The sequence below is a fragment of the Eptesicus fuscus genome, chromosome 4 (genome assembly GCF_027574615.1).
Source record: "Eptesicus fuscus isolate TK198812 chromosome 4, DD_ASM_mEF_20220401, whole genome shotgun sequence".
Taxonomy (NCBI): Eukaryota; Metazoa; Chordata; class Mammalia; order Chiroptera; family Vespertilionidae; genus Eptesicus; species Eptesicus fuscus.
Genome location: NC_072476.1, coordinates 59,839,054 through 59,856,481, shown reverse-complemented (window position 1 = coordinate 59,856,481; position 17,428 = coordinate 59,839,054). Strand labels below are relative to the sequence as shown.

Genomic DNA, 17,428 nt, shown 5'->3' with positions numbered 1-17,428 from the left:
AACATAATACCTCTATGTTGGGCAAATAGTGAGATAATACCTGTTTTTCAATGAAAACATCATATAAAATTGCTCATTAGTACAGTGACATATTGAAATAGTTTGAAACATGAGATGGATTCATTTTCAACCTCTGCGAATAAGGAAGCTTCAATGCTTCCAGGAGAGAAGACAATACTTTCTCAGGCTACCAGCTGCACTATAGCACCTTCTCGTTTTCATTCTGCTCACTGCTGTGTGAAGTATGGCAGGTTTGGAAAAGTCTGTATGGATGCTCTTGCAAAAAAGAAAAACTACCTGGGAAAGGACTCTAAAGGAGAGATGAAATGTCCTTAGAAAAAGTGGGAAGTCCCTTTAAAGAGCTTCTTATTATTTGCTTTTCTCTGTTGTGGCAACATTTATTACAATAATATCTCAGGCATAAATGGAGCCACAGGAACCTTCAGTGTCATGAAGGTGATAAGAGTGACTCTATTGAATAAAACTCCACTCTGTTTTTCTCAATACTCCATAGTGATTAGAACCATCAAGCAAATCAAAAATCATAAGCTTCAATCCAGAGGAAAGGGTAAATAGGAAAAGCTAATGAAGCCGGGCTTGACTGATAAATTATTTTAAAACCCTGATTTATCTCATTTTTTATTATTAAGATATTATAAATGTTTCATCCTGCCCTGGAATCAACTTCAAAAAATTTCAAATATTGTGGCTTATGCATAATCAATGGAATTTAGGGGAAGGGAAACTAATGAAGCCTGATGCTGAATAATTTTAATTGAACCTAGGTTTGGTTGTACTGGGAATCATTAGGAAGAATTCAGTAGAAACTTGGGATTTTAAAACATGGGCTAAATGAAAATAGGTAAGCTATAAATGATCAGATGGGTCTTAAAACATACTCATAAGAACATACTTTGAGAAGGAAAAAAATAAGTATAAAGAATAAAACTGCTTAATAAAATATATTCATCAAACACAGATGGAAATACATAACAAGAAAAAAAAATCAAGGATATCTACAACTGTTCCCTTTGGGGAAAAGTACAAGGTTGTGGCATTTTGGCATTGTTATCTCTTCCAGTTTTCATTGCATCCCATTATATTTCAACTTATTATATAGCGCTCAGACACTGTAACTCAAATGAAGCTACTATTTTTATTTCTAAGCCAGAAGGAGAGTTCTGATGTCTAATTATTTCAGGTTTTTTAAAACAGTGTTTTTCCTAAGTACAAATTCAATATTTAAAAAATATTATCGTAACAGCCTTCGTGTGTTAGTAATGCTGAGCTCATGTTTCTAATTAGCCAGAAAACAGGTAGGCAGTAAAACATATTTGTGTAAAAAGGAGGGATAGTAAACTTAACTTCACACCTCATAAAAAGCTTTGTAGTCATCCCAGTGGTGGCTCTCAGCATCCTGTAAAATGCTTGTAGCACAAACTCTGACGCAGTAGTCCGTAACCTGAAACTGGAGAGTGTTGATGAATTCCTGATATCGCTGGACAGGCACCAGGAATATGGGTCTGTTCAGAGGCAATGATCAAAGAGACAGAGATTTAAGGCCTGTGTAGTAGGAGGTAACAATCTCCAGTACTACAAATGGTTTTGATTATTAGATATCAATCATTCATTTCCTCCTAATGCTGAAGTCTGCGTCCACATTCACTTTCCAAAGGGGGTGGGGGGGGGGGGGGAAGAAAAAAAGCTAGTCTTTGTTTTGCAAGTCTTTTGAAAATGTACATCTGCTGTTCCACAAATATGCACTTCAACTTGAGACAAACTGCATTGTCAATACATCATTCAAAAATAAAAGTATTCTTTGTAAGCCTATTATTAGAGATCAGTGCATTATTTAGGCATTAGGTTATCATTATTATAAAGAACAGAGGCATTTGTCAGAACCAACTTTTATAAAGCTATCACACGTCCCACAAACATACTCTTTTTATTTTAAAAATTGTAATTTTGTAGATGTCAATTATCTCATAAACTGTTTTAAAATATTCTACAGAAATAAAGTGATTTCTGGCATATTTTGTTTATAAATTCAAGCATGAATCATAAATCTGACTATGAGAATTAAAGAAATACCATAGTTATATTCTACATCAAGCCAAATTTATTTTACTTTTATCTTTAGCTATTTGTATATGGTATGCTTTCTCTCATAACTAAGGAACTGCAAAGGCTGAGTAAGTAATGTAGAATAGATTCCTGGGCTCACAGTGGACTGCCAAGTCCACATGCTTGTTCCCTTTGCAAGGGGCCATGCTATCTTCTAGAGAGTACAAGGATAGCCAGGAAGGCCATTTGATAACACCTGTGGTCATTTTTATATACATATATAATCTTTTTAGACTACTAATACATGAGAATTAAGACTGCCAGATGCTTTCTTCTCAAATATTTAAGGTAGTTTATCACTAAATTGATGTTCTGAAATATGTTTACATTAGTCAATAGAATAGATTGAAATGCATTTATTTTCTATGTCAGCTCCTAACATCCTGTTGACTTTGAAACAAAAGAGAGGTGTGCATATTTTGCAACTGTGTATACATGGAACAAAAATAAGTTTATTTTTTCCTTTTCAGTGTAGGCAGTACATTGTGCCTCACAAGATAAAACGTGTTTGGTCATGTCATAGCAGCATGCAGAAAATCATTGCTGCTGAGTAGAATGTAGAAAATGCATGGGTCTTTTGAATGAACCTTTAGAAAAATACCTATCTTTCTTAGAATCTGGTTTAATATATCCCATGCTCCACCTTTTTGACATTTCCTAGTCAAGACAAATGAAAATAATTCACCATGTTATTATTTTCTCCTCAAAGATCATCATCAAAATTTCACTCCTGTGATATTCAAGGGTGACACATTACTGTAAACATGGCCATCCACTTGATATAAATGGCACTTACTTGTTCGTATTTTCTTTCATCAAATTATCATATCGAGTAAAACGCTGGAAGATATACACCGCCGTGGAGAGCACTGTGTGCAAGTTTTTCAGGGGAGCTTGGGCAGGAAACTCCTGGCCTCTCTCTTGCAGTCTCGCCAGGACAGCTGTTGCCACTTTACCACAGGCCTCCACAAAGTGTGCTCTAATTTCCTGGAAAGAATCATCTCTGCATGCCAGAGCCAGTGGAAGCATTGTGTCAAGTTTTTCCATGATGTCAGAACAAAACTAGGGAGAAATGAATGCAGCACTGAGTTATTGATACTCTGACAGCACCGTGTAATTTATGTTCAGGGGAGCCAAATTCCTAAATAATGAATTTGGCATCAAACATAAATATAATCACACAATTGTATAGTAATTGATTGTAGAAAGTTAAATGTCAGATAAAGAAATACCAAAAAGATGCTTCTCTATATATAACCTTTAAACCTTAAGCTTACCTTGCAGACATCATGAAAAATTCCTGAAGTAACTTTACATGACAACAGTTTTATTTGCAGTTAATAGAGCAAAAAAAAAAAAAAAATGTACCCTTGATATTAATACGATTGGATTATTTTTAATTTATTTTAATTTTCTTTTGCTAAATTTTCATAAAATGTGCTTATTAATCATCACATTAAAATGTTATATCAGTTTAACTAAATCTAGAAGCACCAGAAATAACCTCATGTAGCATCCTCTTATTGGTAAGGAGTCAGCAACTTTTAGAAGTAATATGTGTAGCTTTTCACTAGTTATTATGAATCAACTTCTTAATGGCAGAGAAGGTGTGGTGGATAAGAAGTCAAAACTTGCCTCCACTCCAGATTAGCCAATAGTGTTCCCTGCGGAATGTTCTGGAGCCTCAGGGTGGCAGTAGCAGAATAGGAGGCCATCTCTAAGACCTCTCTTTTAAAAAACATTTAAATTATAGGTTGCTGAACTCAGTGTGGGCTTCATACTGAGTAACTGTATTTATCTATTTGCATGATGACTTTGTATTTTCTCAGTAAGTTCTGTGACTCTCACAGCACATGTACTAGTAAACATGTCAGACTGATGTTAATGAAATGCAATGCTCATTAGGGGTAAAGAAAGATTTGAAAGTTGCCTAAACCAATAAAAGACAGTAACTCCTTCAACCTTCTAAATGTCTAGTGAAGTCATTCAAAAGGGGGAGGAGGGTGAGAAGAGATTAACCAAAGATCTTATATGCACATATGCATTACCTATGGACACAGTCAGTAGGGCGGTGAAGGCCTGGGGCAGGGCAGAAACCGGGTGGAGGGGGGGCAACAGGGGAAAAAAGGGGGAACATCAGTAATACTCTCTACAATAAAGATTTAAAATAATAATTATAAAAAAAGATACCCACCCCCCCCCCCAAAAAAAAGATAAACCCAAGCAAGCATTTTCCCAGCTCCCCAGGAAGTCACAGAGGCCTCCTCTTTAGTTGCCCAAGACTCATGGAGCAACAGGGTAGTAACAGGTTTAAGTCCTTTTCACCAGCCGTGGCCCATGATACCAGAGAAAACAACTGGTATTGGGTTCAGTGCTAAGTATTTGCCAAGAGGCTCCACCATTTTTCCCTTTGCAATGGCTTATATTAAAAAACAAACAACAACAACAAAACTCATTATGCCGATCTACAGTTTTGAAAGGATTTGATTTGATTCTTGCCTTTGCAATTTTCTTTGGTTGGTCCTCCTCAGGAACCACCCAGCTGTCTTGCCAAACTTGTTGGACATTTATAAGGTTCATAGCATAAGTCACAGCTGAAGACCTTTCATTGTGCTCCTGTTGGAGAATTTTTATGGAAAAATCTTCGATTGCTGTTGTTATACAGTGTGCCATGGGAACAGACACTTCTTTAAATGCACTTCTCCAGCCAAAATCTAGTAGAGTAGTCTGAAATATAGATATATAAAGTCATATTCATCTTAATTCAACAACAAGTGTTTCTCCTGTTATATATATAGAGTTATTTTCATTCAGCATGTTGAATATAGGTATTCTTTGATAAACTGTAAAAGCCACTCTTATAACCTAAAAAATATTACCCAGTGAATAAAGCAATATAGAAAAACATGTGCATTCTTTACACACAATAATATACTGACATTTCATTTTAATTCATCAGTGGATTTAATCAAAAACTTTTTTCAAAATTTAATCTCTTAAATATAGTTCAATAAAACCATATTTATGAGAGCTGAAAGTTACTCTTACTATTTATCACATAAAGCAAACTTTAAATTCAATATATTTAATAAAGTCTAAATTAGATTTTTATAGTCTTTTTTATAGTTTATTGTTAACAAGTATTGCAACATAAGACAGCATTTTATGTTCAATCTTTTATTTCTTTTTCACTCTCAGAAATCCAGGCAAGTGAAAAAATAGCAATAAGAAATACAAATTTCTCACAGAAAATACACCACTGCACCACCTTTCCAGATTTTTACTTCTTTAGAATTTTAGTTTCTCCACTCACAGACTGGTACATGGCACTACTTTGTTTCAGAAAATAAAAAATTAAAATGATCTGCATTACTCTGTGTGTTGGGAGACAGCGAGGTTGGAATGGACACTGGTGCTTTTTGTTTTTTTTTATTTTTATTTTGGTCTTTGTCTCATACGGCAATATATTTATGAATGTATATCTCCCCCAAGTCCTCTAATATTTTCTATAGTACTAAAAGCTTTATGGGTAGTAGGCTGAACCTATGCTTAGAATTAAACTCCCTGTTTAATGTAATCTTGTTAATAGTAATAATTTACCTACTCCAACTTCAGAAGACCTTAAGGTTCAATATCACTGACTACATTACTTATTTTCCTAGGTCTCAACTTTTTTGTTAGAAATGTAAGAGCTGAATTCAATGACTTCTATGGTCTCTTTCAGTCTAAAATTACTAAGATTATTGTCATTAGCTTCATTTTCTTGCACACACATCCCATTCAGAATTAATTTAATGCTTTTTGTATATACTGTACAAAGTAATAAAGGTGATTCTTCTTCTAGAATGAAAATTCTATTATTCCATGATTCTATAATCAGAAAAAATGGCTTTCATTCTCATGATGCTTATAATTAGGTTGTAATTGAACTTTCTAAAGTTTATTTGGACCTTTAACATCAGAGAGCCTTAGAATACATTTCTCATCTTATTTTACAAAAAATTACTCAATATTTTAATCTACTCAGCTCATATAATCTCCTTTCTAACAAGTGAAACTTTAGAAGTACCATGTATAGTATTGTACTAGAATAGTATTTCCTGGGCACACATTTATGACAAAAATGCAAAAAAAAAAAAAATCACCTCCATGAAAATTAAAAACAACAACAAAAAACCTCTGGTTTTTGTTCTCTCAATGAGGCCATATCAGTTCATTAAATCCATTCATTCATTCACCCAAGAAAATATATTCTGGTGAAAATTGCCAGTAATTGCCATGGCTGCAGTGGTAATTTGTGTGTGTGTGTACAATTATGATTACCTTAGTCCATGATAATTTATATGTGATTATAATATCTTGGCCATTCTAAATTCTCTTTTCAAAATATAGAAAACCAAGCACATTAATAGCTGCTCTTAAAAACAAAAATGAAAATCTTTACTACTCAAATGCCCTCCTAGAAGTCTATTTGTTATCATAAAATATTGTTTGCTTTCTTCTATTCTTCTCATCTGATGTTTGGCCAAAAATATTTCAGTTAAAATCGAGAACATTTACTAGTTGAACCAAGAAGAAAGAGGAAATAATGTGGCTTTTTGTTCTGTGCACAAAGTAAGTACCTGTTGAATCTCTTTCTTCCATTAACTAATGTTAATTTCTTAATACTTACTCTGACTTTTGGTTAAAGCATAACATATAACTTTGCAGTTTCCTGAATATTATTCTTGCTTTCTAAATTGAACCTGGTAAAATCCTATGTCCTTTTACCTTTTTAAATGTTTACCTACTATTAGTCAAGGTCCACTCAGAAAATAGAAACCACTCTAGGTATTTGAACAGGGAAAAAAAAGTTAATGTAGTTTACTAAGGTGATGAAATTGTGTGGAGCCAAACCACGGGTTGTGAAGCAAGACAGATATTAATTCAGCAGGAAGCCACTATTACTCCTAGGTCTGGAGAAACAAAGAAAAGGGACTATCTATGGGAATCCAGTTTGTGGGGCCACCAGTCAAAGCTAAAGGTAAGACTGCTAGCTGGAACTGGAGTCATGGAGGAGGATTGTGTGGTGCGAGCAGAGCCCATGGAGAAAATGAAGGAGTCACAGATACTACTACTAGAGATATTCCCTAAAACAAGGGAGGGGAAAAAATACTTGGGTTTTTCTCTAATATCTACCATCCAAGTCTTCCATCAATGCCTTTCATTGGCCAAACTTTCCCAGTATCCGAGGAAGCCTGGAAGATGTAATTCTCTATAATACAGAAGAGAGCACGGGAAGAGTGGTAATGGATCTGAGCACAAATAGGACACGCTGGACACACTAAACTAAGAGGCCAGTTCAAACTATTACTTCCTCTTTCCTTTCCTTTTGAATCTCCATTTTCCCCCTTTTCAGCAATTATCTACAGTCCAAACTCTCAAAGTGTAGACCCTGAGTTGGGATGAGAACAAAGACCTCCTCACTTCCAGCTCCCTCCTCACAATCTGTCCATGGAACAGATTGTGCAAGAGAGCAGTGTATCTATTCAATTCAGTTTTTGTCAAAATGTATAAGCCAATTTTCAACCAAGAATTATTTCTTTTAGTGTCAAAACGCAAGACATTTTTATTTATAATGGATTCACAGACATATGATGATGCTTTTATCTACATATATAAAAGCCTAAACGACCGGCCAACCGGCCAACTGGCCGGTAGCTATGACGTGCACTGACCACCAGGGGGCAGACACTCAGCACAGGGGCTGCTGAGCGACAGCAACTTTGCAGAGTGTCCTCTTGCACTCCGGGACACCTCGGGGGATGTCAGACTGCCTGATCCCTGCAGTTCCAGGCCTAGGGACCCCACTGGTGCATGAATTCGAGCACTGGGCCTCTAGTATATGAATAAAGAAACACCTCCCCCCCCCCTTACCTCTTTTCCTAGTAGCAATTGCTCTGAAGAAATATTGGTTTCATTTGCTCTTGGTTTCTCTATTACAGTCTCTCTATTGGATGTGCCCAAAATTCCTATACAATAGATAAAAAAGAAAACATACAAATATACATTAATACAAACAAATGATACTAGATGTAATTAATAGTCAGGTTAAAATTAATTATGTAGAAAAACTCTATTCATACTATATACACACATACATGCATATCAAGATGCTGAGAATATAGTCAACAAGATATAGGGTGATGTCACCATACAATAATGACAGTATCAAAATATACTGAGTCCTTCCAGACATTCAACTTATAAAATTTTTGTATTACTTACATTCATATTTGATTTGCATACATATACTATAATCTGTTAAATACAGATCCTTTTGTTATTAATTTTCATCTTGATAATGTAGAGTAAGTTAAGAATACGAAGTAAATATTAATTTCCTTGCTCATGTAAAAAGTTAAATTCTAAAGTACTGCATTTTAAAGCTGGTGGAATCCCTTAGCACTTCCAATATTTCATTTCTTAAAACAAGGAAGAACAAAAGTACATAGGTGAACATCAACATATCAGGAAAAATTACACTCTTAATAAGTATATCAATAATTCACTGAAAAAATGCAAACACTGAAACAGATAAGAAATAATCTGTAGCTCTGTTTAGGTAATTCAAATGGTTAGAGCATCGTCCTGATACACCGAGGTTGCGGGTTCAATCCTGAGTCAGGGCACATACAAGAATCAACCAATGAATGCACAAGTAAATAGAAAAACAAATTAATCTTTCTCTCTCTCTCTCTTAAATGAATAAATAAATTTAAAAAACAAAATAATCTCTAACTCCTAAAATGGAAAAATTTTCTCAACTTTTATAATTAAGTTTCTCAGTTTTTATAATTAAGGAAATCTTTTCCCTGGGGGAAAAAATGAATACATATGCCAAAAAAAAAGTATTCCACTTTTACATTAAGGTTCTATTAATTAGTTTAATTTGATATAAATGATATAATTTCATATAAAATAGTCAGTTTCTCCTTATGTCCCGAGCAAACAAATTTTGGAAACCTTACTGATATTTCTCAGTAAGGCTTCTGACCAATATATCCATCTGAAAATTTTGTGGTTTTTGTTTTTCTAAATATGGATCTATGAACTTAATCATGAGTGATTCCCAGGTAACACAGTTGACTGAAACATTCCCTACAGGGATTATTTGGTAGGTGATAACATCCTTTTTGGAAAACTTATCAGAATTTATCTATTCTGAGGAAAAGTTTTCCTTAACTCTAGTGTTTTTTAATCATTTTGGATTTATGAACACCTTTGAATACAAGTGAGAGAACACTCCATCCAAAACGCACAATATGACGCCATGGGAACTACACACAGACACACAGATACACACAATAAAGGCCCCTTGTAAAGTGCATTCATTAAACTCAAGGGCCCATGGACTGCAGTTTAGGAATCCTACTTCATTTCTCAACAAATATCCCAACAGAGATAAGAAGGTTTTAGATCAGTGTTATTCCAGTTAACCTAAAATGTTTTCTCTATGACTTGCATTTTAATGTATTTTTAAGAAGATGATAATACATATAAATAAGGATCAATTCTAACATTAAAATAAAATCCAGATTAAACAAAGATTTTAAATAAAGAAAAAGGAGATGCATCCATAAAAATTCTGCTATGTGAGATGTCTGAGATTTTACTGTCTATGTTTTCTTCCAGGATTCTTATGGTTTCATTTAAGTCTTTTATCCATTTTGATTTTATTCTTGTGTATGGTGTAAGTTAGTGGTCTAGTTTCATCTTTTTGCCAACACCATTTGTTGAAGAGACTGTCTTTATTGTATGTTCCTGCCGCCTTTGTCAAATATTAATTGACTGTAATGGTGTGGGTCAATTTCTGGGGTCTCTATTCTATTCCATTGGTCTATATGCCTGTTCTTGTGTCAGTACCAGGCTGGTATTGTGATTCCTCCAACTTTGTTCTTTCTCAAGATTGCTGCAGCTATTCAGAGTCTTTTTTGTTTCCACAAAAATTTTTATAGTATTTGTTTTAGTTCTGTGAAGTATGCCATTGGCATTTTAATAGGGATTGCTTTGAATCTATAGATTGCTTTGGATAATAATGACATTTTAATGATGTTAATTCTTCCAATCCATGAACATGGTATATGGTTCCCTTTGTTTGCATCTTCCTCTATTTCTTTTCACTGTCCCTATACTTTTGTTTTTTCCACAATGTCATAAATGTCATATAGTTGGAATCATATAATATGTAAGCTTTTTAGACTGGCTTCTTTCACTTAGCAATGTGCATTTAAGATTCTTCCATGTTTTCTCATGGCTTGATATCTCATTTCTTTTTATAACTGAATAACTTTCCATTGTATTGATGCATCATAGTTTACCAAATTTACCTAAGGAAAGTTATTTTGGTTGCTTCCAAGTTTTGGCAATTATTTATAAAGTGCTATAAACATTCGTGTGCAGACTTTTGTGTAGACATTAGTTTTCTACCCATTTTTGTATACAGCTAGGAACATAACTATTGGATCATGTAAGACAATGTTTAGCTTTGGAAGATACAACCAAATTGACTTCCAAGAGGCTACACTATTTTACATTCCTATCAGCAAATGAATGAGTGTTCCTGTTGTTTCACATCCTTGCCAGAACTGGTACTGTTAGTGTTTCTAACATTAGGCATTTTAATTGGTGTGTAGTGCGCTCTCCTGTTTAAATCTGTATGCCCTGTTGACATATGATGTGGAGCATCTTTTCATATGCTTACTTGCCATCTGTATATCTTCTTTGGTGAGGTGTCTGTTCAGATCTTTGGCTCACTTTTTTCCCCCTCACTTTTAAATTGAGTTTTTTTTTGTTTCCTTGTTGAATATTAAAAGTTTTTTATTTTGTATATTTTGGATACAAGTCTTTGATCAGGTATGTGTTTTGCAAATAGTTTTCTCAGTCTATGGTTAGTATTTTCATCCTCTTAATGATCATACCTTTTTACTTGACAATTCCACTTTAGAAATTTATACATGTGCAATATTAAGACATTGTTCAAGAAAATTTGCCATATCATTGTTTGTGGTCGCAAATAAATAGGAAAGTAAAACCCTAAATGTCCATCAGTTAGTACCTGGTTAAATGCACCAGTGGAAAACTATTCAGCTGTTAGAAAGAATGAGGTGTTTCTACATAACTGTTAGTGAAAAAGAATCTCTCATTGTATGTACAGATTTTGTTTTATTTTAACATAGGGATATGTATGGAAGTAGTTGCCTCTGGAGAGTGAAACTAGACAACTGGAATAGAAATAGACTACTTTTCAGCATATATTCTTTTGTCCTCTTTAACTACTTTATCATATGAGGTACTATTATTCAAAAACATTTTTAAAGAAGAAAAAATAATGATGATCAAGTTAATGACATGAAGGAGCAACACCTGGATTCTTAATGTCACTTTATTTTTCTACAGATAGCTCACAAAACCAGCCAATTTAAAAGGTATTTACTCTGGAATAATAACACTAGTTTGAAGTATAAGCTTGCAAATCTATATCTGGAAATAACTATCTGCCATTGTGTAGCTATAATTTAAGATTATGAAAAAAGTTAATTATCTTATATTTGTTGTTGCACTCCAAATACAATATGCTTATTCATTCAAAGTAACATGCTTTGATATTTACATAAACCATCTGCCTATTTTCAAGATTAGTAAATAAAAAGATAAGCTTCCGCCAAAACTGGTTTGGCTCAGTGGATAGAGCGTCGGCCTGCGGACTGAAGGGTCCCAGGTTCGATTCCGGTCAGGGGCATGTACCTTGGTTGCGGGCACATCCCCAGTAGGGGTTGTGCAAGAGGCAGCTGATCTATGTTTCTCTCTTATCGATGTTTTTAACTCTCTATCCCTCTCTCTTCCTCTCTGTAAAAAATCAATAAAATATATATTTTTTTTAAAAAAGATAAGCTTCTCAAGCCTTTCTTGCTGATGGGCAATTCTATAGTAAGATAGAAAATGAATTATCAAACAATTCTGATAATCTTTATAATATAGTCCCCCTCCAAATTAAAAAAGATTTTAAAAAACTTAATCCTACATAGAGAAGCAAAAGGAATAATTTTAAGACAAGATTCATAACATTGACTCTTCACTAATAAAATATGTCATGGTTTTAACAAATTGTGGCATTTTATATTTGTTTGCAAGTCAAAATGGTCATTTTCAAAATCCCACATTGTCAAACTTCATAAATTCTGTGAACATGTGACAAATTATTTCACCTATTTAAAAATATATTGAAAATCCTATACACTTATTCACATCGTCTAGAGAAGGTAGCCCATTTTGGACTCAATGCTCTAAAACACAGGTTATTTGCATGCAATCAACACTGATTTCTTTAGAAGCATGCCCAGATAAAGGACCTCAGTAGAGTGCAGAGCGTCGCAGGAATGCTAGCTGCTGAGCAGCCTCCCCCACAGAGTTCACTGTGGTTCATTTTACACTTCTGGTTAGTTCCCACACTGTTGCTCTCTTTCATGGAGAGTAGAGGTTGGCAGTACTTCCCTGTGACATCCACTTTCACACCCAAATTGGTCTTCATAGGCTCCCATTGTGTGTACTACAAAGCAACTTGCCTTGTTGGCAGCTCTAAGTGGGAACTACAAGTCTCTCTTTTCTTCACTGTTCTTTTCTCGCTCACAAGCAACCTCCCACCAAAAGCTGAATCTGTAGAAGAGACTACATCCAAGAGATAACACTATGAAAAAGTATGAAGAGAAGCCCAGGTGGCCACCTTGCAAATTTCCAATGTGGAAGCCTTCGACCTCTCTGCCCAAGAAACAGCTAAAGTCCTAGTGTAATGAGCTTTACAAACCCTAGGAGCCTCTTTACCTTAACTACATACACCTCCCTAATACAATCCCTTAACCATCTAGCTAAGGAACTCTTAGAAGCCATTTGACCCCTCTTAAGACCCCCTAAGAGTACAAACAATCTTTCAGAAGATCTGAAATCTTTGATTCTTCTGAGACAAACCCTAAGTGTTCTTCTTACATCCAATTGAAGCAGCCATTGCGCTTTGTCATTGCTGGGGCTAAAGAAAAATGAGGGCCAAGAAATCCTGGTTTAGATAAATCTCAGATGCCACCTTTGGAAAATTTGAGGAACTGCCCGAAGAACAACTTTATTTTGAAAGAATCAAACCTGAAGCTACTTCATAAGATATAATCACCTAAAAGAAATACAGTAACCGTCAAATAATGTCCTATCTTTTTCTGAAATGACCAAAATAGAAAACCATCAAATTATGACCCATAAAAGCAAATAAATGTAACTAAATGCCACTTATTTCTCAAAAACAAATTTGTGTCTCTATAAAATCTATTGAATCATATTCAAATTACTAAGAACACTGCCAATTTGACTAACTCGATAACATAGTAGGAAACATCAAAGTAAAAAGTAAATTATTTGGTTCAGCATCTTTATATTTTTCTTATGTGATGTTAAGCACCTGGATATTTTTAAAACATCTGGACAATAAAAACATACACACACAAACTTACCTTTCATCACACTGTTTTGGTTACATAGACATAGTAGGTAACTCTTTCCAAGATCTTTATTAGCAAAATATGCTCCAATCAAAAGAAATACACAGGAAACCAAATGACTTGATCTTTTCCCCCATTCTCTCCCACACAAGATTTTTGAGCAAAAGATTAACTATCAGGATAACTTAAGATACATTTGGTTTCTTTAATCATCCATTTCAAGGAATCTTTTCCTTTCTGATTTACGAAACAAAGGTTTTTGATAAACATTGATTAGCTTGGCTTACACACAATAAAACATTTAAGAATTTTCTTGACAATTTCCCCCAAGATCATTCTTTTCAGGGATCCAGAAAGTTATGTCAGATTAAATCAATCTTGGCTTTGTTACAAAAAAATATAAATTTTAACAATAAAGAAGATATATATCAGAAGGGGTGCTCTAGTACTTAGACATTTCTTATACCTGCCCTTCAAAATTCATTCCATACTATGTTCAATAATCCACAAATATATTTCTATAGTACACTATTATTAATTTGGTATCGAAGTTGCTTTTATTTATTTTTATTTTATTTCATTTTTTGTAAATCTTCACCCAAGGATATTTTTCCATTGATTTTTAGAGAGAGTGGAAGGGAGGGGGAGAAACACAGAGAGAGAAACATCCATGTGAGAGAGACACATCGATTGTTTGCCTCCCACACACCCCCTGAATGGAGCCCGGGATGGAGCCTGCAACCGAGGTACATGCCCTTGACCAGGAATCGAACCGAGACCCTTCAGTCTGAGGACCGATGCTCTATCCATTGAGCCAAACCAGCTAGGGCTGAAGTTGCTTTTATCTGCCATGCTGCTTATATGATGATAAATTTGGAATAAGACAGTAATATTGTGGAATAATAATATTTTTTCTCTGTTGATTTATTCAATAATGGGAACTACTATTCTTAAATATACAGCATTTGCCAAATCTCAACATTGCTTAATTTTAATCTAATGACGTCAAACCCACTTTTTCTTCTTTTTTTTAAAATCACTATGACAAATTTTTGCTTCAATTCTTAGCCATGTCAGTTTTACATCTTTACAATAACTTTCTAACGCAATTCTAATTTTCAATTTATGTTGCTCTTAAGGGGAATAAAGTTCTCAGAATTGACCTAAATTTTCTAAGGTCTGGCCTAAGACCAATACAAGATGAGACCAAATGGGTAGGGTCTAGATTTGTTGAAATGCACCGTTTCTTTATCCACACCTCAGAAAAGATCTGCTACAGATGTGGATGGGGGATGCCAAATCTTAGCCAGGAATAATGTATGAGTACCTATCCCAAGTGTCAACTGCTCAAGGAATCAACATTGCAATAAAAAATTAGGATGTCATATTTCTTTACTCAGACCTCTCCATGGCCAAGTCAGTTCCTTTTAGAAAACCCACTTGGGCTCACATTATCTCCTAATTAAATCTACTTTTTTATTCTGTCTTTTAACTTTAATATTTTGTGTCATATTTTTATTTTTCCATTGATTTTCTTTGTCAGCATCCGAATTCTATAATCTACTTCCACTTTTCCAAATTTGGAAAAGTGCTCTACATTAGTTACTTTATAATTTAATAGTATTACTTAAACTTAACTTGAAACATAGAAGGCTAGTAAGCTATGCTTAATATAAAACAAACTTTAACCTTATAACTTTTCTAACATTATTTACCCAGGCAAAGTAAATTTAAAAATATAAAAAGTAAATATATTAAAGCAAATGTAATTCCTTTCCAAGACATCAGCTTTTGAAATTTCAGATTCACTTGCTTGCCTAACTTTGTTTTACAAATGCAGCCACTATCTATTTTTATTCCTTAAAATGACATAGGGTATCATGTAAAAGACAATTTTGTATTGTTCATTCTGATGTAGGTGAAAATCTGTATAAGTACAGATATGAACACACAGAACTTATTATGGCTTTGAATTCTACCTTTAATTTTAAAAACATTCTTCCAACACACATGGCACTGCTTTCTTCAAAAGGATTTTATTATACTAAACTTAAAGTAACATATTATATAATTCTAATTACTATTAGAACAACACATTTATTGTTTATGAAATGCTAGTTTCTTTTAAAGTATTAACATACAATAAATCATTTAATTCTCACAGCCCTACATAATATATTGCAATCTAAAGCATCTAATTGTAAAAGGAAACAAAGAGAAATTTATTTTAATACTACACCATCATTGGGAAGATGAGAAAACTGAGGTCTAAGGAAGCTAAATGTTTTTGCTCAAGGTCATCCAGCTGCTAGTAGTAGAAGAGGAGCTACTAGCTCATTTAGTCTGCTTATTTTTTTCATAGGCCAGGCTGTGTTACTTTGAATTAAAAAAAAAAAAGATCTGATTTTAGTTAAAGGCAATTATCTGGAATTGACTTATGATGCTTTGTCAACTAGAATTATGGAATTTGCCATGTGTAAAGGATAAAAATGTAATTCTATGGTTTAATAGAATTTTCTTTACTTAATGTTTCTCTCGGGCTTTATGTTTCTTTAAAGAATTCTATAAATTTTTTTTTTCAAGTAATGGAATAGATTCAGTGGCAGGAAGCAAAAATAGGGAGAATAATAGATTTACAATTTAAACAAAAGGGCATGTTACCTGATTTATTGTTCCTTGGTATCTTGAGTGATAAAAAAATTTCTTCAAACAATTCTTGAACATTTTTTTCCAGCTTCAAAAAGGATTTTATAAGCTGTGATAAGAATTCAAGTTCATCTAAGGAAATAAAAAAATTTTGTCCTTTCTGTGGGCATTCAGAAGTAACTGTGAAAAGAGAAGATCATTACTATATAGTACATTGTATTTTTTTTTTCAGTAAATACTATAACAATCTATGTGATTACATAAACAATCAAAACTAATTAGACCTTCAATAAATAAACCAAGTTTGCTCTTTAAGAAATATATATAAAGTCTTCTAGGAGAGTCTTTTCTTCTGGGAAGCTGGAGATGAGTATTCTCTTTAATACAAATATGACAAATAATTGTATTTATTCTCAGAGCTATAAACAGGAATGTGATTTGTTGTAAAATCATATCTTATACAATTTTATTTTTTTTAAAGTCTGGCACAACTTTAATCTAGTCACAAGGAAACTTAAGACAAATCCAAGTTGATGGACATTCTACAAAATAGCTAATCTATACTCTTCAAAAGTATTGTGTCCAGAAACACAGACTAGTTTTGACTAGACAAATGATCTAGTCAAAGAAGTCTAAAAAGACATGACAATTGAAATTAATACATAATCAGGCCCTGGCTGGGTAGCTCAGTTGGCTAGAGTGTTGCCCTGATACCCCAAGGTTGGGTGTCCATCCCCGATCAGGCACATACGAGAAGCAAACAATAAATGCATAAATAAGTGGAACAACAAATCCATGTTTCTCTCTCTCAAATCAATAAAAAAGTTAATACTAGTACACGATTAGTATTTTATTTTATTATAAAGGACTTTAATGGGGTAAGTTGGTGAAATCTGAGTAATGTCTACAATTCAATGCTATTATTGCATGACTGTTAATTTTCTGATTTAGATAACTATAGTGTGGTTATGGAAGAGAATGCCCTTTTGTTTAAGAAATATACATTAAAGTATATAAAGGCAAATGTCTGTAGCCTACTCTCAGTTCAGGGAAAAATAAGAGTTTTAAGAGAAAGAGAATGCAAATGTGAAAATGTGGCAAAATAGTAACATTTAAGGAATCTGTATATTTTTGTA

General features: G+C 33.7%; 1 protein-coding gene across 1 annotated transcript in view; it reads right to left on the bottom strand.

Moving 5' to 3' along the window:
* Window positions 1–17,428, bottom strand: part of KIAA0825 (KIAA0825 ortholog) — a 353,187-nt gene that overhangs the window by 243,456 nt on the left and 92,303 nt on the right. Inside the window, exons 6-10 of the mRNA XM_028139797.2 lie at window positions 16,308–16,472; window positions 8,041–8,135; window positions 4,624–4,851; window positions 2,921–3,186; window positions 1,373–1,523 (exon numbers count right to left, since the gene is read on the bottom strand). Of these exons, the coding sequence (XP_027995598.2) occupies window positions 1,373–1,523; window positions 2,921–3,186; window positions 4,624–4,851; window positions 8,041–8,135; window positions 16,308–16,472 (905 nt within the window). The remainder of the gene's footprint in view (window positions 1–1,372; window positions 1,524–2,920; window positions 3,187–4,623; window positions 4,852–8,040; window positions 8,136–16,307; window positions 16,473–17,428) is intronic.